The following is a 15,383-nucleotide window of genomic DNA, read 5'->3' on the forward strand; positions in this document are numbered from 1 at the left end:
ATAGGTGCCAACTTCTTTCAATGAAGTCTAAAAATAATCAGAATTGACTATATTTTATAATTCTAGGTCAAATGGCTCTACCCTGCTCTCCAGAGGCAGATGAACAGCCTCCACACCCAGCTGAGGGCAGGACTGGCATCTAAGAGCAGCAGCAGAGGCTTCTGGAGGCTTCTGTCACTGCCGTTCTCCTCCACAGAGGACTGGAAACAAACTGCTTAATAATACTAACAATTCAAATCCCAGATCACTCTTATAGGAAAGACAGCAGTTAAAATTTTTAGATTTTAGATGCTTTAGAGAAGAAAGTCTTTAGAGAACAGTAACTTTAAAAAATCGTATTTAGAGTAATTACTCAAGATACTTCTAAAGAGAAAAGCAAATTAATTTGAACCATTTTCAGAATTGTTCTGCAACATTCAGGCTCCCAATGGAGGCTGCAAGCCAGATCCTTTGAGAGGCTTTAGGGACCCGTGGTGGAGGTCTAAGGCTGCCCTGTGGGGAAGCACCCCAGGACAGGGCAGCACCACCCACTGCTTCACCTGAGTCCCCCATGCTCCCTTGAGAGGACAGTGAGAAAAGTAAGCCGCGGCCTCCCCCATGCCATGCCATGCCAAAGGCAAGCTCCTCTTGGCCCAATCTATCTATGTGGCATCGAGGGGTGATCTGAAAGGCAAGAGGGACAGATGGATAAGTTGACGTTGCTCTCTTCTGCTCCCACACCAGAGAATCCTCAGTGCCAATTTCTTAGTATCACAAAAGCTCTTTAAACCAGTTGCCTGCTCTGTCAACAAAAGAAAAACCAAATCTAATCCTTTCAGGCCAAACTTAAGTCCTGGCAAAACTCTTAAGCAAACAAAGTAGCCCATGATTTCCAGCCCTGTGTTCTGGCAGTTCTTCCTTTTCATGCCTGCTTCCTGCTCTCTCCTAGGAGCAGCCTGCTGTGAAGTCATAGGTGTACATGTGCCCTGTGCCCATTGATTCATCGGGAGACAACACACATGTGTAGTTGGTGCTAAACAACTCTACAGAAAGCAGCGACCCACTTTCTCCTCTCTGGCTCCTCCAGGAGTGAGCCGGCCGGCCACATTTGCCGCCCTGGCTGCCAGGACATGGCTGTTTAGGACTCTTGTCGGAGGACAGGAAAAGGACGCACTCTCAGCACTGTGTGCTAGGGAGAGATAAGACCCGAGATTCTGTCCTCAGCCCCTTATCAGCTCTTCCTGTGACTTTCCAGAGCAGACAACACCAGAACTGGCAATAAACTGCACTAGCTTGGAAGGGCGGGGGGAAGCTGTGCTATGTGGGGCTCAGCTTAAGGACTGAGCTAGGGAGGGGTGTGGAATGAGCCAAACAGTTTTTCATTTATCTTAAAATGGCATGGCCCAAATAAAATTGCCTTTTCCTCTGTTTAAACACACAGATTTGACATCACTGTTTGTTAAAACTGCAACAACGGGGTAGGGGTGTTTGCAACTTCCGTTCCAGTCGGAATGAAGCATCGCTTTCCTTGCTCCAAACCCTGCCGCTCACAGCCCTGTGTACCAGCTCCCGGGCACGTAGCACAGGGCGGCTCCAGAGCAGACACTCGGTGTGTGTCTAGGAAGCCTGGCTGCTGGGCGACCACCTTCCACAGGGCAGGCACGCGAGTCCTATGGACAGCCTGGGTTTCCCGGGGCCAGCACGTGCTCACTCACACAGGCCAGCTTCAGTTCCACGGACACTCCTCCACACGGAAGCCTGTCGTTCTGCAGTAAGTCACCAGATGCCATGATGCCAAGGACCATTCTTGCCTTTTCTGAGGGGAGGGAGAAAGGGGTAAACACAGCTTTGGAGAAGCAGGAGCTCTAGTTAAACTGAGGAGCTCTCTGGATCAGATCTTGTAGTTAATTAAGTCTTAGGTTATCTTTGACCAATGAATACAATTTTCCCAACAATGTATTAGTACAGAAGGACCAAAAAGCATTTGATGATGACGACCTAGCTGCTGACGGCTTCTGGGAGAAGAGGTGTCCTTAGGTGTCCCTTCTAACCGTGGGAATATCATCCCCAGGCTTAGTCAGAAACATCATTCTTCTGTTCTGGAACTAAAGGTGGCAGAAAAACAGCAATCACAATCGTAAGACTGGCTACACTCTAACGTCTTTTCTTCAGTTCTAAGTGCGAGGAGCAGGGCAACCAGCACCACTCAGCACAGGCAGGACAGCACCCTGAGATGGAAGTTCTGTACCCAGTCCAAACCACACCACATTGCAATAATCAAGAGAATAAAAACGGAGAGTCTCATCAGTGGTCAATAACCATACAACAGAATCCATTTTTTTCTTTCTTTAGAAAAAGCAATTTCTAAAAACAAATTGAACTCAATTGGACAACTGATTGGTTAAATAGCCATATAAAAGAAATCTAAAAAAAACTTTAAACTACAGTAATTTGCATATAACAGGACATTTGGACTAGACATAGAAAGAATACTCACTCTTAACCCTATAAATCCACTTTCTTTTTTGATTTTTGGATAACCAAGTTATCTGTGTTATTTCTGTGAGTACCACGCTTATAATGAAAATAAATGAGGAATACATTATTAAAAATCATAGTTCCAAGCTGTATCCATGGAAAGAGAAGTACGAACAAACACTCACCTAGGAACAAATATGCAACTGAAAGCCTAGATTATGTCTCCAAAAATCATCTGCCACCAAACAGAAAGCAGGGAAAAACTCGGGCAGCAAATGCCTGGAGCAGGCCTAGAAAACCCTATACCAGACTGAAAGGAAGATATTAAACACCACTGAGGGTCATGTCAAAAATGCTCAGGTTATTTTTCTATATACAAATACCAGGGAGGGGGAGGTTGTATGTTGATTTTTCCATCCTGCAACTTTGCTGATTTCATTTACTAATTCCAATTGTTTTCTGATGACCTCATTAGTGTTTTTGTTGGACTGTGCCATCTTCCAAGAGAGATGATTCCACTTACACTTGCACCTGCTCTTAAACCAAAGGCTTTCAGCTTCTCCCATTGACTGCTTTGTTTGTGTGGGGTTTTTATGATGTCTTTTTATACCAAAGACATTTTCTTCTATGCCTAAATCACTGTATTTTCATCAAGAAAGGATGCTGGATTTCCTTAAATGCTTCTTCTACATTGACTGAGATGATCATGTGTTTTCTATCTTCGAATTTATTAATGTGATGTATCACAACGACCGATGTGCATGTATTTACTAAGTGGCACTGGGAAACTAGATTTCAATTTATCAAAGATGAAACTGGATCCTTGTATCATATGCAAAAACCAACTCAAAATAAATAAGACCAAATGGAAGACCAGAAATAAAAAGGTCTCCTTGAAAACACAGGGGAAAACACCTTGAGTTTGGCCTTGGCAATCATTTCTTGGGTAGTACACCAAAGGCTCAGGCTACTGAAGGAACAATAAACAGGATTCATCAAGCTAAAAGGCTTCTGTATGGGAAATACTCAAGAAAACAAGAAGTAACTTGCAATCTAAGAAAAATACATATGTGATAAGAAATTAATAATAAAGAGTTATGAAGCATTCATACAATTCAGTAGGAAGAAACATATAACTTGATTTTAAATGAGCAAAGAATGTGAAAGACATTTCACGATAGAACACATATGAAGTTCAAGGGGTAGAAAAAAGATGCAACCTCATTAATCATCAGGGAAATTCAATTCAACCAATCATATGAGCTATCATCACACACATAGAGATAGCTATCATATAAAGGACAAGAGATAACAGCTGTTGGCCTGCAGCCATTGTGGAAAGCAGTATGAAGATTCCCACAGAAATGAAAGGTAATTATCAAACAAGCCAGCAACCCTCTTCTGGGGGTCTACCCAGAGAAAATGAAATCTCTGTCTCATAGGATCATCTACACTGTAGCATAATTCATAATAGCCACAATATGGAAATAACCTAAGCACAGTAAAGGTACTGTACTACATTCAGGACTTCTGCTAAAAAGATTATATTATAGGTGCTCTTGCCATTGGGAGAAAATGTGTAATTATGTCAGATGATGCATATGTGTAAGTTAACTTATTTCATTATAGAGGTCACTTTATTACACATATGTATTTCACATCATCATGCACACATTAAATATATACAACAAAACTTGTTGAAAATGAAGCAAAGGACTCAGGAACCAACTTGAAAAAAACTGGCCAAAGATGGAAAGTTTGATCACCAATAAACATGCTAATCATAATACATTGACATAAATCCAAATATTTCAATGCATGAAATCTACAAAAAGGGAACTTGGCATCATCCTTGGGAAATGCTAGTGAGCTTCCTTCGCCATTCTGAAAACTGCCAATTAAAAAATGAGTAAAATATTTGTTCTCTCTTTCCTTGATACACTGCAAAACTCAGCATAATCTGGTAGTAGGTATTGGGGGAATTTTACTCTAAATTTCATTCTAAAACTTAAAGAACAAAAAGCTATGGAGGGGCAGTCACAGGTTGAGAGAAATTTAGAAGACAAATCATCCAACTGTTATGGAACATTTTTTGAATCCTGATTCAAATAAAGAAACTGTAAACAAAATCAACCCCTATGACATTTATGAAAATGTTTTGCTTATTGATGGTAGTATGCAATTTTTATGGATCATAATAACGGTAATGGCAGTTCTGGGGTTTATATTCAGTCTTTCCCACTTGTCAGACATGTATTCTACCACTTAAAGCACTCTTCCAGCTTTCTTTTGCTTTAGTTATTTTTCAGATAGGGGGGGTCAAGCTTTTTGTCCAGGGTGGTCTTATACTGCTCTCCTCCTACTTAGGCCTCTATGTACCTGAGGTGACAAGCTTGCATGCTATGCTTATTTGTTGAAACAAATCAAAGTCCTTCCAATCTATACCTCCCAAGTATCTGAGATTACAAGTATGTACCAGCAGGCCTGAACCTAGACTTTGAATAAATACAAAAGTGCTAGAATACTATGAATAACATGCTGGTTTCAGGGATAGACTTACTTCCAAGTATCAAGGAGGGGAAGTGTGTGGGTCATGTGTCTCTCGCCGTCTGCATAGAGCAGCAGTCACCTTGAGCTGTCTGCTGCTTTCTTGAAGGCCCTGCTTTTTCAGTATCTGCATCTTGGCAGGCAGTGTTCTTTCTCCGCCAGAGAGCTTCTCATGCTGGCTGCTACTGTGAAGATGCCACATGAAAGCTCCCTTCTTTGACCTCACGAGGCTGAGTCTACCAGGGCACCACACTGTCCCCCCCACCTGCCCCCATGCTCTGCACTCCAAGTCTGTGCCTCCACTGACCACGTGTCCTAACTACCCTGTGGATATGAATTCTGTTAGTCAGTCAATCATCTGCTTTGCCACAATGCTATGAATAACAAGGAGAAAACACAAGCATGAAACTGAACAAGGAATCAGAAAGAGAAGGAGCTAGATAGATGTATTAAGTTAGTAAAATTAGTAAAAATATAGTAAAATTGTAATAAAAAGAATGAAGAAATAATGGCATTACTATAGAGACTAAGGCTCTCTGTAAAGGTACAATGCCTGGTGTTGCTTTAAAACACAAATGACTAAAAGGAGGTGCTGTTTTGACACACTTAGAACTTCAATTCTTAGACAGCTGATTTTACCCATTAGTTTAAAGAGTGCACTAAGGTATCTGGCCAATAGATTTACACCTTTGTAAGGATCACTAAAATTAGTTGAAAGAATAATATATCATGCGTAAAGATTAACTTAAGACGCCGGGCGCTGTTGGCTCACGCCTGTAATCCTAGCTACTCAGGAGGGTGAGATCTGAGGATCGCGGTTCAAAGCCAGCCCGGGCAGGAGAGACCGTGAGACTCCTATCTCCAATAAACCACCAGAAAACCGGAAGTGGCGCTGTAGCTCAAGTGGTAGAGCGCTCACCTTGAGCTGAAGAGGTGAGGGACAGCGCCCAGGCCCAGAGTTCAAGTCCCACGACCGACCAAAAAAAAAAAAAAAGATTAACTTAAGACACACTGAGTAGAATGAAATGAGGGAGCTAATCTAAATCTGAAATTACTGGCTTAACTATGAGTAATGTTGCTCTTTAAAAAGCACGCAGTGAACCTTGTGTTTTTATTTGTTTTGTGTATTTGGTGGTATTGGGGTTTAAACTGAGAACTTGGTTTTGCTAAGCAGGGGTTCAGCTCTTTTGCTCTGGTTATTTTTTGAGACAGGATTTCTCTCTCTCTCTCTCTCTAATTTCTCTCTCTACCTAGGCAAAGTTTTCAAGACTTCCATTTAACCAATGCTGGCTGAGGTAGTGCATGCCTGTCACCCCAACTACATGAGAAACTAAAATCTGGAGGATCAGCGTTCAGAAAAATCTGGGTATAGCATCACAAGTCTGTCATCCCACATACAATGGAAACTATAATTAGGAGGATCATGGTCTACACTAACGTGGCAGTATTGCAAATTCTTTACCTGGGCAATTATATATGTGAGCTACAGCTATGTACAAATACAATAAACATTTTTAAAGACCACACACACACATACACACTCTTCCCAAGTCTAAAATTTTGACAAGTTGTAAAAAGTATGTCTTACAGTTGATTCAGTTTCTAAATTTCGGTGGCGACTAGAAGTAAAAGAAAACTAACTTTACTGATTCACAGAGTGTACAATTTCCTGGAAAGGCAGCCTCCTTTATAGAAAGAGTGCTGACAATCAATGTATAGATTTACGTGAAGTAGTTGTTTTCTGTTTATAGAAACAAAAACCTCACAAAATCTAGCTTACTGAAATCTTGACACAAAGTTTATGAAAGTCGTCACAAAGCCAGGCAAGTGAAATCCAGAACCCCAACCCTGTGAAGATCCAGCAAGAGAAGTGCAGAGGAGTGCTAATGGCAGATTAGCACTGTACTTTGCTGGAATACCTCTTTCCTATTCCCGGCTAAAGGAAAGCAGGGGACAAATCTGAGAAACCTTGACCATTTCAGACTTGTGCTGAACATTCCAGAGATAGGCTACTACTCAGAGAAACAAGGATCTGGATGACTTCCTAGAAATTCAGTTGGCCACAGACAGGAAAGAGGAAACAAAACATACCACCACAATGATTCTAAAAAGAAAACAGAAAGAGCCCAGAACTTCAGTCTTCTGGAGGAAAAAAGTTTGGATTATTATAAATCAATTCTAATAGAAAGGTGTAAGATTACAATGTAAAGACCACATAATTTATGCTTCCTTTAATCTGCTTCTTGCATTAAGCTATGGAAGCACTTGGACAAGCCCAAAGCCTTCCTATTTTAATATTTACTTTAGAACCAAAGCCTACAAAAAATTCTTAGACTCCATTCAAAAGTGTTCAGGGACAAATTATCCAAATGACTTAATTACAGTTTGCATTTCAAAGAACTCCTAGGGCAGAGGGAAATGTTCATTTAAATTACTGAAGAGAAATGCTTCAGGTAGTTTTAAGCAATTTAGTAATGCTCACTTATGTACAAATATCTGCTGTACTAATTACAATTAGTTCTTATAATAGCATGCCCACAGGGACAGTTTAAACAATAAGCTGGGGGTTGATGCTGTTTTTTCCTCTAGAGCAAAGGTTCTTAAACCCCAAACTCCAGTAAGAAGGAAAACCCTGAATCCAGATACTTTCCCCAAATGGCCAGACTAGTGTTGAAGATCAGTTTTGAGTGCCCAGTGAGTCCAGGTTGCTGATGCTGTGGACAACACTCCCCTCCCCTCTGTGTGAAGAGGGGGTCTGCCCACCTTACAGCAACACAGTTCTTGCCTCATTAGGTGAACACAGCTGGTTACGTGTGGCACTAGTGTTGCCTTTGGATCACAATTCTAGTCTTTTCCCACATTTTCACAGAATTGTCCTTGATCATTCACTCCCTTCCCGGTCAATGTAAATAATTTAGAGATATTTAGTCAGTAATTTGGGTAACTTGAGTTTTTGATGGCTAGAGGAATCTACTGTTTTACCAGTTTGTTTGGCTTTGTTTCTTGTAGCAACTAATCATTTGAGTTTGTGACAATTTGGTGGGGTAGAATAAGTAAGTTAGGTACAATGTATCATGTCCCACCCAAGGAAGAGCCTTATGTTTCAGGTGAAATTTCTTGGGACAATGAAAACTAAAAACTGAATGTCAAGGACAAATCTGTGGCCAACATCAATACTTCCAAAAACCAATGAAAAGATACAGAGAGCTTGATATTATTCCTTACTTATCTTGACTTTGGTCTTTTGGCATTTGCTTCTACAATGAGTAGCTAGCTCAGCCTTCTTGGTAAGCAGCAGAATGCTATCAGGATGGGACATTGTACAGTTCCCACAGGATTGCTACTAAAGGGAGGAGGCCAGAGACAGAAGGTAAGAGAAAAACCCTGAATCTCTTGGGTTGGCTGCAGCATGGGCAGACCCCTGCTGACTTATTTAAAGAAACCTAAGAGTGGTGCTGGTGGTTTATTTCCCCATGTTAACATCGCTCAGTTGTAAGACCTATCTGGGAGGAGCTACCTGGCTGAGGTCAACTCCTACTTTGAGGACAGAGGAGGGCAGAGCAGGTGATTGGCCACTGCCAGAGCACCAAGGCATGGTGCCTCCAAAACTCTGAAAAGCTCTGTGGAGTTTGCTGAGGACTTGTCTCCATGTGAATCGCCTTCTCTCCTTGCCCAATCCTGCTCAGGCTCTCCATCCTCTCTAGACCTGCCTCAGCTTTTCGTGTAAGCCAATATGAGGCTGGACTGGTGGAGGAGCCAATAACAGAGCATGCTCAGGTCCTTTACTAGAGGCTTGTGGCTAGTTCTGGATGTCCCACCCTCAAGCACCTCTAACACCCACACTTTGGCTCAGGCCCCACTTCTATCTCTAGTAGCTCAGTGTGTCCCTTTTCTTTGTCCTTGTTTTTGGTCATTCCAGGATCCTTCACATAGTCTCCCAAGTCTGAGAGAATTATTCCATGAGCCAACAATTATTTTGTGTTTGAGAGGAAGGGGGCAACATGTGTGTTCTGGTAACAAAATTGTGTGGGACTTCATAGGAACACTTTTCATGAATACACAAACTGTGCTGTCAGAACATCTCTGCTGGACACACTATCCATGCCTTCTATGCAATACTGTACTTCAGAATAGATTACAGTCTTGATTATTATCCTCTAGATTACATTGTAAGGTACACAACAGCAGGAACTATCCACCTGGTAAAGAGCAACTTAAGGGGAATTAAAAGGCAGAAGTGGATGTGGCAATGATGGTGGTAGACACTAGAGAAGGGATCGGTGCGGGGGCTGGGGGTGTGATTCAAATGGTAGAGCACCTACCTGATAAGCAAAAGGAACTGAGTTAAAATACCAGTAAAACACACGCATGCACACATACACTCCTCTGTCTCTCTCTGCTTTCCTTTTTTTCTTTTTCCTGTATTTTTCTGCTTTTTTTCTTTTCCCTATACCTAGTACATACTAAATACAGATACAATGCCATGTCTAGCTTCAACACTGCTTCAATGAAAAGGGAGAGAATGAGCAGAAGCAGAGCTGGAGGAAGGCTGGCTCTGGTGAGCTGGGGTGTGTGTCTGCAGACTCCCCACTTCTACACACACTGAAGCTGCCCATCATAAACAGATGCACAGGTCAAGTCCATCTGCAGGGGTAGCACTAATTAGGACAGATTTTCCTGGAGTGCAGAAAGTAACTCAAGTGAAAGTGTCCTCTACCTACCAGGGCTGCTGCAGCCTGGTGACTCCACTCCACACCACAGAACCATGGCTCCCACAGGAGGAAAGCCGGGAAAGCTGATCCGCAGAGGTGGCCCCATCTGTGCGCTGACTCAGCCAGGAACAGAGAGCGGGTAGCACTGTGCTTCCCTTATGAGATCATGCACCAGCCACCAGCAGCCACTGCTAATGTTAGCACAGGGATTTTCCCTGACAGGGTCACAATTCCTCTCCCCAGCAAAACAGGAACTGCTCCTAATAGGAATATTATGTAATGCCAGGGAGTGAGGAGGTAGGGAAAGCAAGAGGGGCAAGAAGCCCACAGATGGAGGTGGAGGACGCACAGGAGGCCCTCCCAGCACCTACTTCCACCTGGCCCAGAGGTCTGCTGGAGCTTCCTTTAGAGGTCAGATTGCCAGGAACCCTCACATGGCAGATCTTAAGGCGGACAGAGGAACATGCACCCTCTTCATAGTAGACAGGGACAGGAGGTTCCAACGAAGAGAAGAAAAAGAGGCAGGTACACTAAGCAGCACGAGCTCCATGGCCCCTGGGTAGAAAAGTTGACAAAAACTGTACATCTTTGATGAACATGTTTTGGTGCACATATGCTTTGTGGACCAAACTACCTCATGCAGTTACCTTTGCGTGTGTCTGTGTAAAGAACAATGTACCTACTCTTCTTGGCAAGCTCCCACTATACAACATGTTTCTGTTTTGTTTTAGACAGGGTCTCCAGCTCAGGCTGGCTTTAAACTCCTGATCTTCCTGCCTCAGCCTCCTAAGTGCTGGGGATCACACCCGGAATCACGTACATCTTACTAACTACAGACACCATGCCATAGAGCAGGCTTCCAGGACTTAGTTACTTCCTAACTTTGTGCCTGTGACCAACGGGAGCTTCCCTGAACTTTGGAGGTGAGTGGACAAATGAAGAATACTTTTGGGATGTCATCAGAAAGCACAGGGACCACTAGCAACATACACTATGAGCTCTCCATCAGTCAAAAACTTGTCTGTCCGCAATGACCACACTTTTGGACACAAAGGAGGGTACCCGCCATTGCTACAACCTTCACGTTCTCCCACACATCAAGCCTCTCTTTACCACTGTCTATGTATGATTACATCATGTTTTTTTTCCTTCCTCCGACTAAGTATCTGTATCTTGTAATTCCTCTGCAGTGAGTGGGCAGTAAGAAATAATTTGAAGTTTAAGAGCCTTGCAAGCTCCAGGTAAGGCCATGCAGTGTGGCACCTGCATTTAGGTCACACTGCTGTCTTGCCCAGAGGCATCCCTTGTCTCTAGACTAGTTAAAGTCCGCAGTTCCCTGTCACTCACGTCCGCCTTCCCAGTCCTTCACTTCCAGAAGGTCCCAATGTGTCTCCTAAGGTTCCTCCCCATTAAGCTTGATGCCTATGGCTGAAGGCGGTCCCAAAAAGCTGAGTGAAAGCTTTTCAGAACAACAAGGGCCAGGAAACAGTGGCAGTGGGCAAATGAGGCGAAGAAAGAGCATGAGAAGACACATAGCAATGGGAGAGGCTACTGGCAGATGCAGCCAGTACCGTGAGTGAAACCTCCCAGATGTGCACACTTGGGTATGCCGAGGTAGGCTCAGATGACAGAAGGCCTGCTTGCTAGCTGAGGCTTCAGCTGCCCACAGCTGCACCCCTGCCCCCTGCCTTGCCCCTCTCCCAGGAACCCATCACCACCTGCACAGTCAGGACACTGAGCCGGCCACATTCAGTCCCACCTCCGTTTGTGCCCTTCTCTCCAGCTCTGCACCACGGCCTCCATGGGGCCTTCCTATGCCTCTCAACTTGGCCTGTGTTAAGTTTTGCCTCTTTCTACCTCATTCTTATATTCCCCATCTCCTACAGACATACCTTCCTAAAATGCAAAAATAATCATACTCTTCTCATGCTTCTGATCTCTCTGCGGCCATCAAGTGCATGCAAAGAATGAAGTCTAAGCTCCTAGCATATCCGTTCATAGGGATGTCTGGGCAATCCCACCCCTGAAGCCTGGACTCATTTTGCCACATCACCACCACCACCACCACCACCACACCACCACCACCTCATCAAGCCTAGGCTTATTTCAGTTACCACATTACCACCACCACCACCATACATATTCCAAAACTAACTTGTGAAGAGACTGTTTTTTTTGTTTTTGTTTTTGGCAGCAACCCAACTCTCCAGGCCCTGAAGCCTGTCCTGGCCTCCAAGCCCTCAGTGGAGGCACACACAGCTTCCATATGCTCCTGTGTGTAGAATGCCTGCACCCACATGGAGTAAGGATGCAGCTGTCTCCTGGAGGGCGTGGGAGGGAGGTGACTGGCCAGGGACATCAGCAGCTCTGGCCCCAGCTGGCCTCTGCCTCTGGTAGAGCTCAGGCCTCCATGTGAACTTGAAAACCACTCGGTTCTTTGGAGGACTAGTGGGTCGGTTTGTTTGGGACGCCCCAGCTGCTGTTCTGGTCTACCCCTGATGTGCTTCCATGACCTGATGGTGTCATATGACTTTCTAGAAAGAGAACTAGGCAGCAAACCTAGGATGAAAGGTGAGGGGGAGTAACTTCTCTTCTGTATGGCCCGAGGCAAAGGTCTCTCCCTTGGCCTGCAGTAATTTTTGTACAGCCTGCCTAGGACTCCGGCGATTTACAAGATTGAGCCTTGCTTTTTGCCTCTGATGGCCTAGATAGCAAGCCTCCTATTTTATTCTTCCCATAATAGCTGGAATAACAGGTATTAATCCCCCATGCCCAGATTTTTTCTGGTGGTGAGACTAGTTTTCTTGAAATATTTTTTTTTGCTCAGGCTGGCCTGGAATTATGATACTCCCAATCTCCACTTCTCAAGACTGTAAGTGTGAGTTACTGGCACCCAGTCTGCCGGTACTGTTTTAATGAACACATCATCTACTCAGCTCTCCATTAGCTGTTGTACAAAACAAACAAAAAATTCAAACCAAAAGCTTTCCTGAGCTCAGTTTACTCAAATGTTTTAAGCTATCATTTTTCTATTAATAAGTTTCAAATGCACTAATATGAAAGAATGGATGCACATTATCTATTAGAATAAGGGCACTTATACTAATCAAGAAGGGTTATTTGTTTTAATAGCCAAAGAAAACCCTACTTTTAAAATTAAAAAAGGTACAGTTAAGTTACTAGTCATTATGCCTCAAGGGTCCGTGTCAAAGCAGCAACACAAATATAGTTAACATTGTTAAAACCAATCATGACAGCGTGAGTCATTTATCAGCATTTTCCTTATATTCCTTATTACCTGAACAGATTTAACTGAAGATAAACTTAAAACAAATATTATTGTAATACGTACCTCTAACAGATCCAAACACGAGGCAAATAAGTCACGGGGGGTGTGTAGAGCCACACTGCTTGGCATGACTTTTATGTAAGAGGGCAACTCCATTCATGTCTTTAGAAATGACTCTCGAGTTGAACAAGTGTAAGCCTAAAAAATGAACCTGCTAAACTGCTTAACAATTCTTTCTCATTAACATAGTAATTCATCGTTTGATTTTTCTCTTCAAAAATGAGTGACAATGAATACTTTTAGAATAGAGTCCTAAGCACTAAAAGTATTAATGCTCAATCCTTGAAAATCTCTAATTACATTTTTTAAACTACAAATATGTGTGTGTGTGTGTGTGTGTGTGTGTGTGTGTGTGTGTGTGTGTGTGTGTGTGTGTGTGTGTGTGTGTGTGTATATATGTATGTATGTATGTATGTATATTTTGGGTCTTTCATGGGGCCTGAATTCTGGGCCTGGGCGCTGTCCCTCAGCTCTTCAGCTCAAGGCTAGCACTCTACCACTTGAACCACAGCGCCACTTCCGACTTTTTTCTTTATGCTTATGTGGTGCTGAGGAATTGAACCCAGGGCCTCATGCATGCAAGGCAAGCACTCTACCACTAAGCCACCTTCCCAGCCTAAACTACAAATATTTTTTAAAATATATATTCTACAAATATTCACACAATCTCCTTTAACTTAGAAAGGCTTTATTTATTCACAAAAAGTAGCACTGTTACATACTAATTTAAAGTTAAAACAGCTATTACAGAGTAAAAAGGAAGAAATACTTTGTATCTACTTTTAGGCTGTGGGAAGATGCCTTCAAAGTACTTTTAGGATTTAAAACTAAAAAATCTTAGTTCCTAAACAATTGTAAGATGGTGTTTTGTTTTTAGTGACATCAAATATAAAAAGTGCTCTGAATTCTTCCCAGGAACAGAGACCATTCATCTATTGTATTTATTCAGGGCAAGCTTCCTGTCCATGTCAGATTGGGGACTTCAACATTACTGAAGAAGAGAAATGGTGATAGAGGAGGTAGAGGAAAGAAGGGAACATGTAACATGTTTCAAATACTTAGAGGTTAACTATGCCCATCTAAAAGGTAGGTATTCATTCAATCAGAAAACAAAATTCAAAAGCTTCTTGACTATGTAGAATTCTAATATTAATTCTGAAAAAAAAAAAGGCACTTGGGCTAGGTGAAATGCAAATATCCAAGTGAGTCAGAACTGATCGAATCAACAGGGTTAAGGTTATCAAACTGCCTCCTCAGCCGAGTGAGTACACAGAAACATCTCCGGTCTTGCTGCAGATGGGGCTGGTCTCGCCATCACCCTTCCTCTCCTCTATCCCATCTCTCCCTAACCAGATCTTTTTAGCTCCTATAATATCAAAGCAGGAAGGGTCCTTCTACACATACCAGAAGGATCTCCAACAATCAGTGTCAACTTATGTAAAAACTAAGTCTTTAACCTGTAACATTAAGACTCAAAGCGCCAAGCCATACCTCTCAGCGCACACCATTATTACCTAAGTAGTCAGTGATCTCACTTTTTAAATCGAAGCCTACACTGTGTAAGAGAATACCAAATACTATGATAACCACCACAAATCAACAAAAAAGAATCTATCACTTGAATTTTCTATCTCATTTACCTGAACAAAGAATTTGTATAGATGAATAAAACAGAGCAATTCTTTAACTGTTAAAAGGTAGCTTAGGAAAAACTATTTAGTTACACAAGAGTGAAACAGTATTCTGTAAAAGGGAAATGGCTGATGACTCTAGCATGACAGGAGAGTGGGGACATGGAGGACCAGCAGGTTCAAATGAGAAGGGGACAGAAGATCCAAAAGGGTCAACAACAAAAGCGGTTAGAGGAGGATACTCAGAATGCATGGAGGCAGCTTGTTTTCTTGCATTAGAGAAGTCTGGGGAATTTGGGGAAGACCTAGGCAGCAGGGAGTGTGGGAAGAGCTTCAATGTAAAGTGAAAGACCCTAGGCATCATACAGAAAGCCCAGACTGCATTGGCCAAGAAGAACATCAAGAAATTTCAACTGGCTTAATTTCAACCAGTGTAGAGATGATCTGCAAAATCCTGATGAGAATTCTGGATGTAACACTGGGACTCCAGCCCTGATCATAACAGACTGACAGACAGCTTCATGTTTGCAAGGTTTCTGAAGGCTTACAATATAAAATAGAAAACTACAGAAATGAATGACTCAAGTTTTGAAGTGCACAGTTCCGCGCAGCAATTAAATCGTATGCCATCTGCCTGAGTTATGAATCATCTCTTTGTCCAGAGAGTCCATAGTATGTATGCTACCC

At 42.7% G+C, this 15,383-nt stretch overlaps 1 protein-coding gene across 4 annotated transcripts in view; it reads right to left on the bottom strand.

Annotated features, from left to right (window-relative positions):
- Pinx1 (PIN2 (TERF1) interacting telomerase inhibitor 1) overlaps positions 1–15,383 on the bottom strand; it is a 56,749-nt gene that overhangs the window by 10,716 nt on the left and 30,650 nt on the right. For 3 of the 4 annotated variants that reach the window (XM_070016785.1, XM_070016789.1, XM_070016786.1), the window contains exon 6: positions 1,695–1,795. The exons of the other annotated variant lie outside the window; for it this stretch is intronic. In XM_070016785.1, coding sequence (XP_069872886.1) covers positions 1,695–1,795 — 101 coding nt within the window. The remainder of the gene's footprint in view (positions 1–1,694; positions 1,796–15,383) is intronic. 4 annotated transcript variants of the gene reach the window in all.

Source organism: Dipodomys merriami, unplaced genomic scaffold (genome assembly GCF_024711535.1).
Source record: "Dipodomys merriami isolate MVZ:Mamm:240054 unplaced genomic scaffold, mDipMer1.0.p SCAF_12, whole genome shotgun sequence".
NCBI classification, from domain to species: Eukaryota; Metazoa; Chordata; class Mammalia; order Rodentia; family Heteromyidae; genus Dipodomys; species Dipodomys merriami.